At 44.9% G+C, this 20,543-nt stretch overlaps 1 protein-coding gene across 2 annotated transcripts in view; it reads right to left on the bottom strand.

Annotated features, from left to right (window-relative positions):
* Positions 1 to 301: 301 nt before the first annotated feature.
* ST6GALNAC4 (ST6 N-acetylgalactosaminide alpha-2,6-sialyltransferase 4) overlaps positions 302 to 20,543 on the bottom strand; it is a 31,547-nt gene continuing 11,305 nt past the window's right edge. The window contains exons 3-6 of one of the 2 annotated variants that reach the window (XM_068249815.1): positions 12,592 to 12,741; positions 6,076 to 6,485; positions 3,065 to 3,172; positions 302 to 2,219 (exon numbers count right to left, since the gene is read on the bottom strand). In XM_068249815.1, coding sequence (XP_068105916.1) covers positions 2,033 to 2,219; positions 3,065 to 3,172; positions 6,076 to 6,485; positions 12,592 to 12,741 — 855 coding nt within the window. In that variant the 3' untranslated portion in view covers positions 302 to 2,032. The remainder of the gene's footprint in view (positions 2,220 to 3,064; positions 3,173 to 6,075; positions 6,486 to 12,591; positions 12,742 to 20,543) is intronic. The other variant, XM_068249816.1, reaches the window with a different exon arrangement.

Genomic DNA, 20,543 nt, shown 5'->3' with positions numbered 1-20,543 from the left:
CTGTGTTGCTTTTGTTCTTTCTCTGCCTGAAAGAGTTAAATATCAGGTATGTAAGTGGCTGACTCAGTCCTGACTCAGACAGGAAGTGACTGCAGTGTGACCCTCACTGATAAGAAATTCTCCTTTTTACCTCTTTCTTGCTCTCAGAAGCCATTTTCTGGAATTTCTTATCAGTGAGGGCCACGCTGTAGTCAGTTCCTGTCTGAGTCAGGACTGAGTCAGCCACTTACATACCTGATATTTAACCCTTTCGGACAGAGAAAGAAAAAAAGGAACACAGCATAGTTATTTGTGTGCTAGGCACTGTACATACACATGTCTATCTCATCATGTCACTTCGGGTGTCCTTTAATGGGCATGGTAACGCAATCACCAACTTAGTCCCCAACTCCAGGGCATTACATTGCAAAAGTTTACTGGTATTTTAAGCAGAATCTCTACAGAAATACCTGGTCAATTAAAACTCAGAGTGCAAAGCACAATCTATATGTGCTAAGTTAGGTCATTTATATCTACCACCTGACCTACTGACCTAGGCAGCGCCTTATCCACCAGTTATTTTATATTGTACAGTTAACCTAACTGTACTGTAATAGTACATTATCCAAGTTTCCCCTTTAGCACCCAAATGCTGTAGGTACCTCCTCCCACCGGGGCCCATCGCTCACAGCAGAAAGCATAGTGTTTGGTTACATCAGAGGTGCCCACACTTTTCGGCTTGTGAGCTACTTTAAAAATTTAGCAATTCAAAATGATCTACCTATGTACTAATTTAGGAGCATACATATATACAGAATGGGAAATGCAGCATGTTTAGGATCTACCATGAAGTAGATTGCAATTATTGGGCACCCCTCGGTTACATAATGCATTACTGCCCCCTTTGGCTGCTAAGTGGTAGTGCAATCTAGAGGGTAGATTGCTCGACCAATTATGAGAGCTCATCAGCCATCCACACTCCAGGAGTCTGTCTGGCCTAAAGGAGGCAGAAATGCAGTAATCTACTGCAAATGCTGAGCTCCAGGTACCTGCAGGTGCCAATATGTGGTAAAATATACCAGTGGCCTTAGGGGAAGGACTGTTTTTAATAACACACGGGAGTGTATGGTACATGCTATGGACCGGCTTCTGAGTGAAGTGACCCCTGAGCGCTGGAAGATAATGTGGCCCTCACATGCTTAAAAAAGAAAAAATGGCCTCCATTGCCCTACACATGCCTGAACCTGCAGGCTTAATGACTAACACTGCTTCCCCTATTGGTCAACCTGCTTCAGGAGATTTTGAAGGCCAGGCCATATGCACATAATTTAAGGCAGTGTTCCCCAACCCGGTCCTCAAGGCCCACCAACAATGCATGTTTTGTAGAAATCCACAGAGTTCATTTATCAGCTCTGCTGAGACATTTATTATCTCACCTGTGCATGTTTGTGGTTTTCTGCAAAACGTACTGTTGGTGAGCCTTGAGGACAGGGTTGGGGAACTCTGTATAATGGACTCTGTTGTTCTTTGCATTGCCTTATCGAAAACAAATCAGATCTAGACCAGGTAGTAGACCATAAGCAGCCTACCCATGAATGACAAAGTACTGTGGAAAGCAGGCCTCTGAGAAGGTCTTCTCCAACCGCAGCACATGATGGCCAATGTGTGGAAATGCCACACTCACATAATTAAATAATACTGTTAAAAACGAGATTGTCCATTAAGTAAAAAGGTTCTTGAGTTTACATCCTTCAACTTACTTTCCTCAAAGTCCTTCACCTTACTTTTCCCCAACGCCTCATCCAAATATTGGCAGGCAGCAGAAGTAACAAGCAGCTTGGGATAAGAATGAAGGTAAGTGGACTTAATACAAGCTGGATCATTCCTTCCTTGATGTGTCCCGATTGCTGGACTCTGCCCAGCTTTCCAGCTTCCAGTCACGGTTGGCCAAAATTGGCCTACAGCACAGAGTACTACCAAACGTCTGAGGTGAGGTAGACTTCCTTAGTCTTTGCATTCAAATGGCAGTACAAAACAGAAGCAGAGCTTCTCCTCAGGTGGCCCATGAAGGGTGCATAAAATGAATCTGCTTCTTCTGGGCCCAGCGGGCAAAGACGGCCTTCTCTGTGATGAATCGGTGTGCGCCCCGTGTGGCTTTTTCGTGCATCAGGTACGTTGTGCATTCATCTAATCTGCCCTTTTCGTAATAGTGGTAAGGCACCGAAGGGTGTGAGCGATCCCTGCAAGAGCATAACACTGTATATATCACCGTTCTTAATAACAACCTTATGTGAGAGGAGTACGGGGCTACCATCTTTAAAGGGAAGGTCCGAGCAACATTAAAATAAAAAATGTACATACCTGGGGCTTCCTCCACTCCCCTGCATCCGTCTTGTGCCCTCGCCGCAGCTCCTGTGGCTCCCGGTCCCTTCCAGTGCAGATGCCGACTGGCGGGGACCCCGGGCCACTGGCGGTGAGCGGAGATGCGGCAAGGGCACAGGACAGCTGGCAGGGGCTCGAGACAGGCCCAGGTAAGTGGATTTTTTTTTCAGAGTGCTCGGATGTGTCCTTTAATCCCACTTGAAAAAGGCCAGTCAATTGGACGTCAGACTGATCTCTTGCTTTTTAATACCTTCTGAGTCAGTGACCCAGAACAAGTATACCCACTTTTATGTTAATTATCCTGGCTTCAGCATCAGATACACTTCCTATATTAATATATTGCTGTATATTGATATGTAACCCCGCCCTGCCAGTGATGCTTTGTTTACAAACCTTTCATTGTTAGGGAGTCTTGCCCAAGGTTTCCTCAATGAAAGGTGCTGGCTTACTAAACAGAAAAAGCTTAAATTCAAACCCAGGTCTTCTGTGTCAGAGGCAGAGCCCTAAACAAGCACACTATCCAGCCACTGCTATGAACTTGCCACCTAACTGCAGATGTTTTCTAAATGTAGGTTTGTAGGATTACGTATGTTCTCCATCTTGGAGATTATTACCAAGTGTATTGTGGATGTGGGATACTCTTCTGGGGTTGTGGCTAGATTAGGCACTAGGGGAAGCCTGTGAGTACTGAGTGATAGAGTACCTGCAGTAGGTCTCGCTGACCATCCCATAGACATAGACCTCCTCACACAGCTCCATAGCCAGAATCATGGTGAACCAGCCGGTGCTCAGAAATGTACCCGACATCGCCCTGTAGAAAGAGAAGCAGGCTCATGAAACAAAGAAATCATCAAAATACCATGAAAATATCACACATTTATTTTAAGCAATGAATTAACTCTTTCCTGCAATGAATAAAATTGTATTTTCAGGCACAGAAATAAGTGCTGCTTTCCAAGTGACCAGGCAGAAATTTTACAATCGTGATCCTCAAACAGATACATGATCTCTCTACTTCTTCCTAACATTCAAATCTGATTTTGCTCCTTTTGCAATAGTCAAGTCAGAGGGGCGCACTGCTAAATGTACCTCTAAGTGCTATTAAGTAAACAACTTTACTTGTCTCTTATATGATATAACAGGAAAAGGTTCTCTGAGGTTACTACAGTCAATTCAAGGGAAGGATGGTGGAACAGTAAAAATATACATATATATATATTTACATACACTGTCTCCTCTTTGATCGCTGTCCTGTACTACTGGTTTGAGAAGACTGTTTAATAAACCTGCAAATTATCCACAGTTGTTGTTTGTACCTTCTTTTATTATTATTATGCTTGACTTAATTAAATACTGTTTACATGACAACGTGCCTGGATTACACTGACAGGAGCCTATAGGCACAGATGTCCTGGCACCTTAGACTTCACTCTCCGTAAACCTACACACCACCACCAAACTGCACCACAAGTGTGCTGGCTGGCCCAGCTGTTATTTCTCCCTTACTTCACCTGCCCATCATAGGTAGCTACAGGTGCCCCTTAGTATGAGGTAGCAAGAAGAACTCTCAATATTAAGTAGCTAGAGGTGCCCTCAAGTATTAGGTAGCTAGAGGAACCTCAGTATTAAGTAGCTAGATGTGCCCTTGACTGAAGAGACATCTCCTCAGTGGAATAAAGAGAGCTGGGTGAGTAACCTCTCATATACACTCTCATCAGGACTCTGCATAGGTTAGGAGGAAGAGAGTCACTCAGGGAGTGAACTGCCATTACTTCATCAGGTGCCTGTAGGCGTAAGCCTACAGTGTCTTACGGTAAAACCTGCCCTGCATGGAAACAAAAAGGTAGAAAAATCTGGGAAACGAGGTCACCACTCTGCATGCGGGTGGCGTGAGGGTGCCCAAGGGTTAGTGCTGTCTGGAAATGAGGCCTGGAACTCACTAGGAATCACTGCAGGACTTTAAAATCACTGCAGCTCTGTGTGCAGCGATTCCTAGTGTGATTCCACTTGCAATTTTCCGACGCTTAGAAGTGCCGTACAGTAAACTGTACAGTGCTTCCAATTAGCAATTTGCATTGTTGTTTTTTTTTTAAACTTTATTAAACTTACCAGGTGTCGATTCCGTCCGTAGCCCCTCCCCAGAGGTGCTTCTCTATGGCCAGACGCGCCCGTGACCTCTTCCTTTAGGGGGCGGGGCTACAGACGGAACACGGACTCCTGGTGAGTATAATTCAGGTTTTTTTGTAATCACTCGATCCCCCAAAGTGCTGCAAATTCATTTTCCAAAAGCTATTTTGCAGCACTTATATGCGTAGCATTCGCACTAGTGGGTTCCCCACCACCACACCACTTTCACTGGCAAAGCATTTTTGGGAATCCCAGGCAATTGTCAATGATTGACAAAACGCTGCCAAAAACACGCTAGTGGGTCCCAGCCCTTATCGTCTACTCTCTTTTCTACAGTTCCACCCCAACATCACTTACATTTCTCTGCATGCCACATCAGTGCAAACTCCTGCTTTCAGAAGACTACAAGATTTCCTTTTTTCCCCTGTTATTGCTTAATTAATCACACCAAAGTAGAGATAGTAAGTGCACACCATATGCCTGTAGTTTTCCAATAAGAAAGGCTCACACTCCAAACATCAATACTAATGGACGGTGCACGATGTTGACCAGAATGGCAGAGACATACAAATATCCAAAGGAGAAAAAACATCCGGGAGCAACACGTCAATTTGCCAATAGAAAACTTCACAGCTTTATTTCTTCACAGCAAGGCAGAACAGCATAAAAAGCAGTATACTTATCAAATCTGGCAGCATCTAGTTAGAGAGGAGGTGTGGAGGAAGGTTAATTAATTAATGCTTAAAGTGAACCTACGGACTAAAAATCTACTCAGCAGAACTGAGCCTTGGTGTTTCTTTAACAGTTTCACAGCATCAGAACTTTGTTTTTCTTACCAAAGCATCATTTTTAGCTGCATTTTTAGCTAAGCTCCACCCATCAAAGAAAAAAAGCCCGGGCTTTTTTTCCCTGATGCTGTGCAGAGCATGATGGGATTTCCTATGTTATTCACGTTGCCTAGCAACTGGGAGAGGTGCTCAGGACACAGGACAATTGGAACTGTGGCTCATGCTCCCTGTCACCTCCTTTCAACCAAAAAGATGGCTGCCATAAAGAAATCAAACATTTGCCTGTGCTTTTAAAAACAGTGTGGGTAAGAGATTATATTACCTATCTATTTTAATTAACATAACTAATGTAACTTAGTGACAGTATGTTTGTTTAGTCTGGAGTTCCTCTTTAACTAATGATGGAAACCTAGGCCACAGAAGCACTGTGGTGAAGTATCAGTCTGAGCAGTAAGTGGGAAGCTGAGCTTTGACAATTACAGAACAAAAAGTAAAAAAAACTAAACAAACAAAATAATAGGCAGCAATCAATGGGAAGCGGGTGAGTGAATCCTGGAGCAATGGAAAGGATTTTTAACATTCTCAGATATTCCTTTTCCTGAGCGCTGCTGGGGTGACACAGCAGTGATTTTTGGGCCAGGGAACAGGTATTTAGACGTTTTATAATCACAGATAAGCTTTGATTATTTTATATGTGAGAGATGAAAACTGCTATAATAAAATTTTCCTCACTGGTGGAAATGACAAAGTATGCGGGCAGCCAGCTCTGTTAGCGATGTGAAGGGTAATGCATACTCACCTGTTCTTTCCGGTCTCGTTCTGAAAGATCTGGTCGCAGCGCGCCATCATACTCTGCGTCAGAATGTAGATGTTCACTCCAGGATATCTGCCCTTTGCCTGCAATAAGGCGCGATACGTGATCCCGTGGTCAGTGTCCATCTGTCTGGGGGGACCCCAGATGACGTACAGCGTGTCCTGAGAGTGCTGGAAGAAATAGGTGTGATTGCGGAGCAGGTGAGGGACGCTGGTGTGTGACACGACTCTCAGGGTGCTGCGGCTGCCCACGTCCGTCTCGTACCCCGCGGTGGGAGCCGTGTTCATACGCAGGACGCACTCCGACTGGTCTATCTGAGGCCCCAGTGCCGAACTGAGCATCTGACCAGAGCTGGACACCACTGCGCAGATCTTACAGAGATTCCTGACCAGGGGCTATAATAGAAAACACAAAGTCACACACCACTATTAATAAAACAAGTTTCATTGAATTTGGATAATAATATAGCATTACTAACATACATTACTCATAATTAGACTGTGAGATAAAAGCCAACCTATTACACCTTGTTCTTTATTTATTTATAAAGCGCCAACATATTACACAGCGCTGATAAAGCGCTGACGTAATAGTCAAGTGGTTTGCAGAATGGAAGCATAGATGGTTCTCCGCCAAAGCGGTTGGTGCGGGCACCTCTGTCCAGAATGTAATGTGTGTACAGCGGCCCCCGATATATCGCCGAGAGATTGTCTCGGCCTAGCAGCACGCCGTTGTCCCTCTGCCCCCCTCCATAGGAACAGTATTTGGCTGCAGTAGTGTGAATCACACCAGCAACAAGCATGCAGCTAATTTGTCAGATCTGACAAAAATTTCAGAAACACCTGATATGCTGCATGCTTGTTTAGGGTCTCTGGCTAAAAGTATTAGAGGCAGAGGATCAGCAGGGCAGCCAGGCAACTGGTTTTGCTTAAAATGAAATAAACATATTCTTCTCACTTCAGTTGTCCTTTAAATTGATTTACAGGTGTGGTGATCACCGAAGCACTATTCTTTTTTTTTCCCTTTCCACCCATCCACATGGCACCTAACCCTTGCCAGCATAAATGGACATGTTGGTGAGGAGAAGATGGGCAGTCTGATACTATGAAATACAAACCTGGATCAGGTAACAAGCAGCACTGATGTGAAGTATACTCAGCGCTGTACATGCAGCAATGTTCGGTTAACTTATTTTATAGATCTGCCTAATGCTGGCCACACACTGATATGATAGCACAATCAATAATAGAACAATGATCTGAAATTATCATATAGACAGGAAACAAGTGTAATGTCAACAGCCGCCCAACAGATAACAAATGAAGAAATGATCACTGTATTTTCCGCCGTATAAGACGCTCCGGAATATAAGACGCACTCAGGTTTAGAGGGCAAATAACGGGGAAAAAATATAAACTAAACCTGGTGCGTCCATATTTCAGCAGCGTCCTGTACATGTCCTCCCCCAAATGGTGTCCTCCTGTGTCCTCTTATCTCGCCCTGTCTACCCCAAGTGTCCTGTGGTCTCCCCCCTGTGCCCTGTGGTTGTCCTCCTGTGTCCTCTGGTCCCTCCTGTTCCCTGTGGTTGCCCCCTGTGTCCTCTGGTCCCCCCCTGTGCCCTGTGGTCGCCCTCCTGTGTCCTCTGGTCCCCCCCTGTGGTTTCCCTCGTGTCCTCTGGTCCCCTCCTGTGCCCTGTGGTTGCCCCCCTATGTCCTCTGCCCCCCTGTGCCCTGTGATTGCCCCCTGTGCCCTGTGGTCACCCCCGTGTCCTCTTGTCCCCCTGTGTCTTCTGGTCCCCCCTGTGGTCACCCCCCCTCCCGTGTCCTCTTGTCCCCACCTGTACCCTGTGGTCGCCCCCATGTCCTCTGGTCCCCCCTGTGTCCTCTTGCCCCCCCCCCCCTGTACCTTGAGGTCAATGACGCGTCATTAGAAGCCGGCACTAGAGAAAGCCGAATAGGGAAGCCGGATGTCTTCAATCGCCGCGGGCAAGATGGAGGAGGTATGCAGCCGGCACAGACTGGACGGGAACCCGGAGACATAAGCCGGGGGGCCAGGAGACATAAGCGAGGGGCAGGCCAGGCCCAGCGGGGACACAGGCAGGGAATCGCCGATGGTGGTGGGTCGGCGGTTCGTATCGGCTGGCGTTTGGAAGTCAGGGATTCCCTGCCTTTGCTGTATAAAAGACGCAGGGACTTTTTCTCCCCATTTTTTGGGGAGAAAAAGTATGTCTTATACGGCAAAAAATATTCCCATGGAACAGTTCCATTAGGAATTGGTTAAAATCTGTATCTAAAAGGTGCCTATTGACCATTTCAGCCCGCGGGGATTTTTCACCTTATGCATCAGAGCAATTTCACCTCCCATTCATTCGCTAATAACTTTATCACTACTTATCACAATTTATTGATCTATATCTTGTGTTTTCCGCCACTAATTAGGCTTTCTTTGGGTGGTACATTTTGCTAAGAATTATTTTTTTATAAATGCATTTTAACAGGATTAATAAGAAAAAAATTGAAAAAATTCATTATTTCTCAGTTTTCGGCCATTATAGCTTTAAAATAATCCACGCTACCATAATTAAAACCTATGTATTTTATTTGCCCGTTTGTCTCGTTATAACACTATTTAAATTTTGTCCCTTTCACAATGTATGGCGCCAATATTTTATTTGGAAATAAAAGGTACATTTTTTCCGTTTTGCGTCCATCACTATTTACAAGCTTATAATTTAAAAAAAATGTTCGTAGTATAACCCCTTCAAATGCATATTTAAAAAGTTCAGACCCTTAGGTAACTATTTATGTCTTTTTTTTTTTAATTGTAAATTTCTTTTTTTCCATTAAAAATTTAATTTGGGTAATATTTTGGTGTGGGAAATAAACAGTTAATTTTAAATGTTATTATATTATGTAAATTGCAATGTAAAAAATATGTAGATGTAGTTTTACTATTTGGCCACCTTGAGGTTTTTTTTTTTCCCTACTTGTGCTTCTCGCTAACTGGAAGCACAAGGGGGACACGGAAAATTTTACGTGCAAAAAGACTGAAGCCTCTTGTAAGAGCGCTTCGGTTTTTCTGCTGGGGACACGGATCGGTGATCGGGAACCATGTTCCTGTTTACTGATCCCAGGGCTACCAGGAGACAGCACGGGGGCGCGCCCACGTTCGCGTGCGGGAGCACGCCAAAGCGCGTCACCGCAGCCGCCCGGACGTGAGCTTCACATCCGGGCGGCAGAAATGGTTAAACAGTACAGTATTTTTCTCAGATGCGATGATTTGATCAGATTTTTATGTTGTCTTTGTACAGAAAACCAAGCAGTATGTGGAGAAAATCAACATGAGACAGTTCTACAGTTGAATGGAATAAAGGATTTTGTCGGTCGGAATGTTCCATTTTGCAATCGTATCTGAAGAGAGGGGGTGCCATAATCATCCGGATTATGTGAATAATCGATAATTACTTTCCAATTAGGAGCGGTGCGATGCGGCTACATAGCCGCATCGCACCGCATGTGTGCTGAAACACATGCACGGCAATGGAAGGGTTTCCACTGTGTGCATGTTGTGCGGAGCGATCTGAGGATCTGCAGTATGCTGCAGATTATCGCACGGCCGCATCCGCCCGCAGCCGCGTCCCATCTCCTCCATTGACTTCCTCATCGGGAGATTGCGGAAGTGATGCGGCCGGCGGCAGAAGTGATGCGATGCGGCTACGTAGCCGCATTCGCATCACTTTGTAGTGGAAACCGGCCCTTACTCACGATCCCACAAATCTGATCAAATGATCACATCTGTGGAAAATATTGTACCGGTAATAGAAGAAAAAAAGGAAAACCGAGAGCCCCCAATAGTGTATTATTGTAGGTTTAAAATCGTATGAGTAATAATAGTAAGTTATACTCACAAGTGTAGGTTGCCGGACCAGGCAACCACTAGTATCACAGACGGGGAGATAAACCTGTCCCCGCTCAGGTTAAAAAGTCGCTCTCTGCGTAGAAGAAGAAAATGTATAGGTGATATAGAAATAAGGAATAAAATAGTAGTAAAGATAAACATAAACAGTTCTTACCGAGGTAGTAGTCTGTACTAGCGTACAGACTACTACCTCGGTAAGAACTGTTTATGTTTATCTTTACTACTATTTTATTCCTTATTTCTATATCACCTATACATGTTGAAAAAAACGAGGGGACACTCATACCTAACCATATATAAAGATATGGATGGGCAGAGTATAATAGCGTGATGTGCAAATGTTGACCTAACCTTAAGCTCTGTTAATAATGAGTATATTGGTATACATACAGACATTGAGAGATATATATGCATGGTTGCAGGTATCAAGTTATAACATGATTATGCTGGATAATGTGGATCCCAAAGAGGGTCTACCCATTGCCTTTTCCCTTTTTCCCTCCCCCCTCAAATACCGACACAACCCTGCCATTTCCCCCCCTTCCCTCACCCCTCTCTATCTCTCCTTTTTCAATTTTTCCCTATATCCCCCCCCCCCCTCCCCCCCTACGCAAACACTTCTGGAGCCCGCTCCCTCACCCCTCCCTTACCTCCTTGCTCTTGGAGCCCGCACCCTTGCCCCTCCCCCATCCCAATCCCCTGCTCCCTCACCCAACTAATTATCTCACCTAAGGGACCCCATATACGGCCCTATATAAAGATACTTTTTACCATGAGATATAAACGTTTTGTGTTCTACTATTCAGAGGTCTTCAAGACAGACCAATTCTAGGGCCATTGGCCACTGACAAACCAAGTTTTATATGTATATGTCTAGATGCAGATTTAATGTACGGACCTTTACTTTTGGTCCTAAGATGAGCAATCTTTGTATCGTATTTTATTTTTTCCTTTTAAGGTTTTATGAGTTCCCTGTTTTTATGTTCCCCTCCCCCCCTTCTTTTTTGTTTCAGTTACTCCTGATTGTATGTGTTTTTGCCTGAGGAAGCGGGCTTGGGTCCCGTGAAACGCGTTGCAAACTTATTGTTATTATTGGAATACTAAATTGATTAAATTTATATTGCTAACCATTATAGTGGTCCTTTTTGTTGGAGGTAGGCAAGTCCACCACTGCCACTCACAATTTTAATTGGTACTTTTTTATTTTATTGGCGCCTCTGTTTTTTATCATTGTACCGGTAATGGCCACCTTTAGAAGTATCTTACACATTACTTTGCAAATACCAATAATTGATTTTTCTGTGTTGACAAGGAAAATGTTTACTAAATCCTTCCAAAATCTATGCGGATGTGAGCAGGCAACTGTGTTGTCATTCTAGCGCCCGGTTTCATCAAACTGCCTAACTGACTAGCACTAAAAAGTAACTGTTAGGGAAAAAATAAAAAAAAACAATTCTTTATTTTTATCTGGGAAACAAGTAATAAGGATGCTAATCAGGCAATTCAAAAGGTAAAATCTCTATTACTTTTCTTGTTGATAAATGATTATTCCCCGGTTTACCTGACTCTTATTTGGTACACACAAAATTTGGTACGCAAGAAGAAAGTTGCAGAGCATGCTGGGTTGTCCTTTTTTGCTTCTGTACTTCCCCTCAGACTTAACTAATGCAGCCTGATTGGCTGAAGCCTTTTTCCCTCCTGTTTTCCCCTCCCACGCCTCTGTTCCTCTCTGATTGGCCAATATTTCTCATGCTGAGACAATGCACTTTCTATAGTAAAGGACGGGCAAATCAGGCAGAGGATACTAAGGGAGGAAATTAAATCATAATTGGCTTCAAAATAGCCACACTTAAAATGGGAAATGCTAAGAAGGATTTTCTCTTTTTTTACTGTAGAAAAAAAAAAAATCACTAAAATAAAAACGTGGACAGTGCGATACTTATGTTATGCAAGTAGAGCAAGTTTTTATAAACTTATATATCTGTTTTTTATGAGATAGTATGGCTGACAGCTCCTCTTTAAAAGACCACTCCTGCGAAAATAGTAAGCATTTCAAATCAGAACTGACAGGTTTTGGACTAGTCCATCTCCTCATGAGGGATTCTCAGGGTTTTCTTTTCTAAACATCAGTTTAACTACCAAGATAGTAAGATACCAGCCAGACTCCATACTCACTTACACAAAATCTTGGCAGTTAAGACTTATCAACTGCCGTTCAGGAAATGCTTTTAACAACAAAGAAAGCCCTAAGAATCCCCCATGAGGAGATGGACTAGTCCAAAACCTGTCCGTTCTGTCAGGTTTTAATTGCTTACTTTTTTCGCTAGCGTGGGCCTTTAATATATAATGTAATGATGTATATGAGCCCAAGCGGAAATTGTTCTGATGACCAACTGAAGAACACAACTAAACAAGTGCTGGATTACTTGTTTGGCGATCGGACATGGCTGCACAGATTGATCGATTGTACACATGTGACCAATGATTTGGCATTCCCCACTGATTAGGAAACTGACTGAAAACAAGTGACAAAAACTTGGTCTGGCGTCTGCCCTTTGTATTAAGGCCTAAATGTTTCCTCACCTCGCCATCTGGGAGACGGCTGTATCCCCCAAGCTTCAAGATCTGAGGTAGATAAGATGGCTGACCATCCGCCCGGTCCTTGACATTTGTCCTCATCCAGCACAGCCAGAGGATGGCACACAGCAGCAGACTCGCCACACACACCCGAGCCTGCATACAAATACACCACAAGATTAAGCCAACTGGTACCCACAGCCTTACAATGGGCGACAACTCCTTCCTGAACATATCACTGGCCACATTTACTGTCAGTTCAAGAGTTTGAAGTTCAAAGGGAACCTGAGGTGAGAGGGATATGAAGGCTGCCATATTTATTTCCTTTTAAACAATGCATATTGCCTGGCTGTCCTGCGAATCCTCTGTCTCTAATACTTTTAGCTGTAGACCGTAAACAAGCATGCAGATCAGATACTCTGACTCATCCGACCCAGATGAAAAAACAGCAGCCTGTATAAGGCTGATGTGAACATGGGAATTGCTGAAACGGAATGGAAAGGGTTAAGTGAGCTGTGGTACTGGCAGTCTTTTTTGTGTGTTACAGATGCTGTGGAGATCAGCTTACCTCATCAAGGCTGTCGTGAAGCAGATGAGAGCTGTGAGCCAACCAGCTGCAGCCTGAAGAGGATTGGGTGTAGACTTTTCCCTCCAGCATGCAAGAGCCAATCACGGTGATTGACAGCTGCCCATAAAACTGTTCCTGTCACAGGAGCTGTCACACTTGAGAAGCGAACTGAGCAGCTGCCCGCCCGCCCCTTTTATTGCTTTATGTTGCTGTCGCGGGCCTTGGTGAGATGAGGGGGGGGGGGAGGTTCTGGACTTTTAAAAGGACAATGGTGGTAGGGATTGTGTCGGGTCCCCAGACCAGCAATCCCCCCCCCTTGTGTTTGGTCGGTTGGTTATGTTAAGGTTGTAAACAAACAAAAGAAAAATAAAGTTGGTTGGTTGAATAAGTTATGAGTAAATTAAATAAAAGGTAAACAATGGTTATCCCTCCCCCTTAATCAATAAAGAGGCCGCGGCCTGTTAACCGCCTGTTGGTGTCCGAGTTATTTCTTTAAGGTTTGAATATTGGTGATCCTGTAATGAAATGAGTGTTGAATGCAGTCCCATGCTTGTTCCAGGGTTTTGACTCAGACACTGCTTATCCCAGAAGATCAACAGGACTGCTAGACAACTGTCATTGTTTACAAGGAAATAAATATGGCAGTATTGTAAGTCACGTCCCAAACCAACACTCTACCGTTCTTTACAAACTAATCTTATGGCAAATGTCATTCATGGCTCAGAGTGGTCTGGCTAGAAAATAGTATTTGTACAGAAAAAACGCAGAACCCATCTGCAAGCCAAAGCACTCAATGAGTCATGTATATAAGAAAATAGAAAAACTTTATTTACATTAAAACTCCCAAAACTATGATAAATGGATCAGCGTAAATACACTACTCAGCATAAAATGTACAGGAGGAAGATACAACGGTCTGTAAGCCCACTCAACCTGCCCTATAAGGGCCACCTGGATGCAATAGTGTCCCCTCAATACAGTAAAGATTGCCTGCTGGCTTGTATAGGCGTCACAGATGTTTGTGACATATACGAGATGTACTCTCTCTTTGATGGTAATGGAGTGTGTCCATTAGTTCATAAGTATGGTGGTAGATTGCGTATTGCAAGAAATCAATTCCACTATTCGATTATCAACTAGAATGCTTGTAGATGTCCAATCGCAACATCCATATAGGTTTTCATCAAGCAGTAAAAGTTCCAACTCTATGACCAGTTATCAGCTGAAAAGCCTGTAGATGTCCAATCGCAACATCCATATGAATAATCATAAGGCAAAGAGAGTTCCAACTTCATGCAATAACTTTGTTTATAGCTACCACTCCAGGAGAGATTTGGTGTGTCACACATCCATGCGCCGCTCCTGTTAGTCCATCCAAGATTGGAGAGCAAAACGTGCTAAAGATACACAGGCATTTGAGGGAGCATCCAGGGATGTAAGCTGCAAGCTGTGGTGGGCTAATTTGTCGACCGGTTTCGCCGGTAATCCGGCTCCTCAGGACCCCAGACCGTGTGATAGCTGAGTGTAGCATCTCCGGCGCGCCCCACGCCATATGAGGCGTATCACCCGGAAACACGTCAACCGCAACCAACGTGAGGCGTGGTCAATGCGTTCCAGGCAGCTTGGGTCCGCCGGAAGCCAATCGGCGCGCGCATGCCCTATGCGCCGCCAAGGGATCTAGCCGGACATGCGCAGCCAGCAAGTGGGGAGGCCGGCCGCCGGGCGTAGTCAACGCCCACCGAACACGCCCCCCCTGGCCACGCATAGATGGGATTAACCATATACGCGCCGGAGCCCGCGGTGCACCTCCAGCGCACGGCGCGACCCAAACGGGGGGACTCAGGAAGGGGAGGGAAGGAAGGGGGGAGCAGGGGAATGGAAAGAACTGTGAAGGGAGGTCGCAATCCGTGCGTCGGGCGCACAACAGGGTACAGCGTGCAACGGAACCCCACCACCAAGCTTTAAAGGGGAACCCCGCACAAAGATAAGTACAGGTTAATCAAAGGACCATATATTAGTCAACAAGGCAACACAAAACATAAAAAATAGCAACCCAAAAATGAATAGATAAACGTGGTCCCCTAAAGGAGTAGGGAACTTCACATCAGCAACTGATCTTGGTAGGTACCAGAAAATTTGTATTTCTATATTGTTATATCCCCACTTCACACATATGTGTATTGTGGGGTAATATTACCCCTATAGACATAGGGGATAGAGGACAGGGTACACCCGGTTCACCCAGGACAGGGGGAAGAGGGAAAAAGAAGGAATAGGGGGGGAAAGGGAGGGGGGGGGGGAGGTAGAAAAGGGTAGGGGAGAGGAGGGGGAGAGGGGGAAAAAAGGAGGGAGGGTGGGAAAGGGAACAGGAAAGGAAAAAGAAAAAAAGAAAGAAGGAAAAAAAAGGGAGAGAGGCAGCAGTCCCCCAACAAACAGGGGGGCGACGCCCAATCCCACCTCTAGGCAGGCAGCAGCCATTTTATAAGAATGGTGAGTACTTCAACTCATCATTTAAGCCTGGTGGAGACGTTGCTTTAAGTTCGTATATCCAGCGACATTCGCGCTGTAAAACCAACTTCTCGAAGTCTCCACCTCTCAATGGTTGGTGGACACAGTCCACCGCACTAAATGTAATCATGTTGGAAGGATTTGATTCACACATAATTACGTGTCTTGCCACCGGAGAACGCAAATTATGTCCCACAATGTCCTGTGTATGCTCATAAATACGTCTACGGAAATTTCGTGTTGTCATGCCGATGTAGAAGGCGTCACATGTGCATCTAAGCACATATATGACGCCCTCCGTGGCACAATTAACAAAATGCTTAATTTGAACTGTTCTCTTAACATGGGGAAAAGTGTTGGATCGGCCAACTGTCACAAAGGGACATTGGTTACATGATCCGCACTTGAAAACCCCCTTGGCTTTGCACGGATCAGACCGTGTATTGCCCATATAGTGGCTTCTGACTATCTTGTTAGCAATGGTAGGGGCCTTACGGAAGATAACCTTAGGTTTCTCTGGTACACATTGCCGAATTTTGACATCGTCAGTTAGTAGGTGCCAGTGTTTGTTAAGAATCCTGTGAAATTGTTCTTGTTGTTTATTGTATGTTACAATAATGGGAACTGTGTCCATAAATGAGTCAGTCCTCTTCCGGTACCCCAAAAGTGCATCCCAATCGGACTTCAGGGCCCTGTTGTATGCCCGGTCAATATTGGATCTGGAATATCCCCTGGCCCTGAATCTGTGTTTCAATTCAACTGCCTCTTGTTTGAAAGCATCCAGGGTGGAGCAATTGCGTCTTGCTCTCAAAAATTGTCCCGTCGGGATGCTCCTGATGAGATGCCGGGGATGGAAACTGTCTGCATGTAGGACAGCATTTGATGATGTAGGTTTCCTAAATAATCTAGTGCTTAAGTCACCGCCCTCTCCCACCTCTATATTGAGGTCTAGGAAGGGTAGGGACCTAGCACTGTACTCGCATGTCAATTTAAGATTTAAGGAATTATGGTTGAGCTTATCAACAAACTCCAATAGTAGTGATTCGTCTCCTGTCCACAGGAGCAAGATGTCGTCAATGTACCTGTGCCACGCTTCCACGTGGCACAGGTACTCGACCAAGTCATCATTCGAAAAAATGTCTGCCTCCCACGCCCCCAGGTACAGGTTCGCATACGACGGGGCACAAGTGGTCCCCATCGCTGTCCCCTGCACCTGGAGGTAGTGGGAGGTGCCAAAGACGAAATGATTGTGAGTCAAAAGAAACTCCAACATCTCTAATAGAAAAATGGAGTGATCCATTTCAGTACGTGGTAGTGTATCCAAATATTTAGCCACTGCCCGGATGCCTCCGGTGTGTGGTATACTTGAATACAAGGCCTCGACGTCCAGCGCCACCAAGAGGGTGCCAGGGCGCACATGCAGGCCATCAAGGATACGCAGCACATGCATGGTGTCTTGTACAAAAGATGGTAAAGATTTCACATGTTTTTGTAAGTGGTAATCAATGTATTTACTGACGTTTTCAGTCAGAGATCCGCAGGCCGAAATAATCGGCCTGCCTGGAGGATGTGTCATAGATTTATGAATCTTGGGTAATGCATAGAAAGTTGGGATAATAGGATGAAGTATCTTCAAAAAGGATGACACCTCATTGGATATGACACCATTGCTGGCCGCCCAATCGATGTTGCCAAACAGTACTACCTGGTCCCTCAGGGCGCCGGACGCCGAGGCCCTATGGTACCAATCTCTGTTCTTCAAAATGCGATGGCACATGTTTTCATATTGGTCATTGTCCATGACCACGATGTTGCCACCCTTGTCAGAGGGCTTCACCGTGAGCATGGACATTTGTGAAAGTTCCACAAGAGCCTGTCTCTGAGCTCCCGTGAGATTATCAGCTACATGTCTCCTGTCTAATGCATCAAGATCCTTTAGTACCATCTCCACAAAGACACTGACTCTTGGACTTGCAGAAAGAGAGGGAAAGTATCGAGATTTATTTTTAAATTTGGTTGCACCCTGGTCCGCAGTGTCCTCTGTTAGAAGCTGTTCCTCAGGTATGTATCCCTCTTCCCATAATGACGTTAAGTCACGTAAGGCCTTATAATCTTTTTTCGTGAATTCTGACCAATCCTGTATAGCCCCGCCTAGTGGTGCCTCATCTTTCCGTTTGTGTTGAAGTCTCAAGATAATTTTTCGTGCAAAAAGATTAAGATCCTTTTTTCCCCCCTCTCCCCCTCCTCTCCCCTCCCCTTTTCTACCTCCCCCCCCTCCCTTCCCCCCCCATTCCTTCTTCTTTTTCCCTCTTCCCCCTGTCCTGGGTGAACCGGGTGTACCCTGTCCTCTATCCCCTATGTCTATAGGGGTAATATTACCCCACAATACACATATGTGTGAAGTGGGGATATAACAATATAGAAATACAAATTTTCTGGTACCTACCAAGATCAGTTGCTGATGTGAAGTTCCCTACTCCTTTAGGGGACCACGTTTATCTATTCATTTTTGGGTTGCTATTTATTATATGTTTTGTGTTGCCTTGTTGATTAATATATGGTCCTTTGATTAACCTGTACTTATCTTTGAGCGGCGTTCCCCTTTAAAGCTTGGTGGTGGGGTTCCGTTGCGCGCTGTACCCTGTTGTGCGCCCGACGCACGGATTGCGACCTCCCTTCACAGTTCTTTCCATTCCCCTGCTCCCCCCTCCCTTCCTTCCCTCCCCTTCCTGAGTCCCCCCGTTTGGGTCGCGCCGTGCGCTGGAGGTGCGCCGCGGGCTCCGGCGCGTATATGGTTAATCCCATCTATGCGTGGCCAGGGGGGGGCGTGTTCGGTGGGCGTTGACTACGCCCGGCGGCCGGCCTCCCCACTTGCTGGCTGCGCATGTCCGGCTAGATCCCTTGGCGGCGCATAGGGCATGCGCGCCGATTGGCTTCCGGCGGACCCAAGCTGCCTGGAACGCATTGACCACGCCTCACGTTGGTTGCGGTTGACGTGTTTCCGGGTGATACGCCTCATATGGCGTGGGGCGCGCCGGAGATGCTACACTCAGCTATCACACGGTCTGGGGTCCTGAGGAGCCGGATTACCGGCGAAACCGGTCGACAAATTAGCCCACCACAGCTTGCAGCTTACATCCCTGGATGCTCCCTCAAATGCCTGTGTATCTTTAGCACGTTTTGCTCTCCAATCTTGGATGGACTAACAGGAGCGGCGCATGGATGTGTGACACACCAAATCTCTCCAGGAGTGGTAGCTATAAACAAAGTTATTGCATGAAGTTGGAACTCTCTTTGCCTTATGATTATTCATATGGATGTTGCGATTGGACATCTACAGGCTTTTCAGCTGATAACTGGTCATAGAGTTGGAACTTTTACTGCTTGATGAAAACCTATATGGATGTTGCGATTGGACATCTACAAGCATTCTAGTTGATAATCGAATAGTGGAATTGATTTCTTGCAATACGCAATCTACCACCATACTTATGAACTAATGGACACACTCCATTACCATCAAAGAGAGAGTACATCTCGTATATGTCACAAACATCTGTGACGCCTATACAAGCCAGCAGGCAATCTTTACTGTATTGAGGGGACACTATTGCATCCAGGTGGCCCTTATAGGGCAGGTTGAGTGGGCTTACAGACCGTTGTATCTTCCTCCTGTACATTTTATGCTGAGTAGTGTATTTACGCTGATCCATTTATCCCAGTTTTGGGAGTTTTAATGTAAATAATTAAAGTTTTTCTATTTTCTTATATACATGACTCATTGAGTGCTTTGGCTTGCAGATGGGTTCTGCGTTTTTTCTGTACAAATAAATATGGCAGCCTTCATATCACTCTCACCTCCGGGTTTGCTTTAACTGTTATTAGCAAAAATCAAACCCATGAATTTGTCAAGAAAAAGTAATACATTCAGTTTAGCGTCAAGAGAAACTATCAAAGAAATTGCCCCTCTGTAAACCCCACATACCTATAGAGCTTTTAGCCAGTAACAATAGCAAGCTTTTCAGAAGTCTCTGATCACAGCCTGTGTGGAAAAAATGCTTTGTTTATCAGTTTTTGTAACAAAGTCGGTGTTGGGGCTAGAATAGTGAATAGTGACAGAGAAGGGGAACCGATCTACATGGTATACCATGTAGATAGGTTCCCCTTCTCTGTCACTATTCACAGAGGAATGATTCACTGTTTGTTTCTGCCCTGCCTGCTTTCTCACAGATCATATAAGAACAGCTGAGAGATTTTTTAGCTACAGAGAAGGATCTGAAGAGAAGAACCTGTACTTGTATGTTTACACCCCCCATTCAGAATGAACTCTTACTGACTGCAATCTCTGTTTACCGTAGAACTGCGTGAGGCAGAGAGACACAGGAACAGCTGATGAGTTATTTACACACTATTTGAAGCTATAAATCTGCTTTCTATCATTCTGAAGAGATTCCAGTCACAGGATTAGACAGTGAGGACTGTTTCTGTATGCTGGTTATGCTGGACACAGTCCTTCATAGTAATGCCCACAGTGAGAACTGTTCTCTGTAAATGTCATATTTTCTTCAGATAAAAAATTAAAATATGAAAAAAGCCTTTTTATTGCTATTTGCTAGAAATTTCTGGAAATATATGTGGCATTTAGAATTTTAGTTAACTTTGATAGTTGTCTTTATGTATTGGAAGGATTAATAGCACACCTTGGGACTGATTTACAAAGTTTTTCTGTTTAATCATCTCACTTATTAACTACAATTTATCTGCACTTTAATAACTTAACCCATGATTTATTTCTCCTTTTCTAACTTAACAACCTGACGGCCGCTCCACGCCAATGAGCGTGGCCACGGCGGCAGCCCCAGGACAGCCTAACGCCAATTGG

This window comes from Hyperolius riggenbachi, chromosome 8 (genome assembly GCF_040937935.1).
Source record: "Hyperolius riggenbachi isolate aHypRig1 chromosome 8, aHypRig1.pri, whole genome shotgun sequence".
NCBI classification, from domain to species: Eukaryota; Metazoa; Chordata; class Amphibia; order Anura; family Hyperoliidae; genus Hyperolius; species Hyperolius riggenbachi.
Note: the sequence above shows the minus strand (reverse complement) of the source record. Positions and strands in the feature narration are given on the sequence as shown.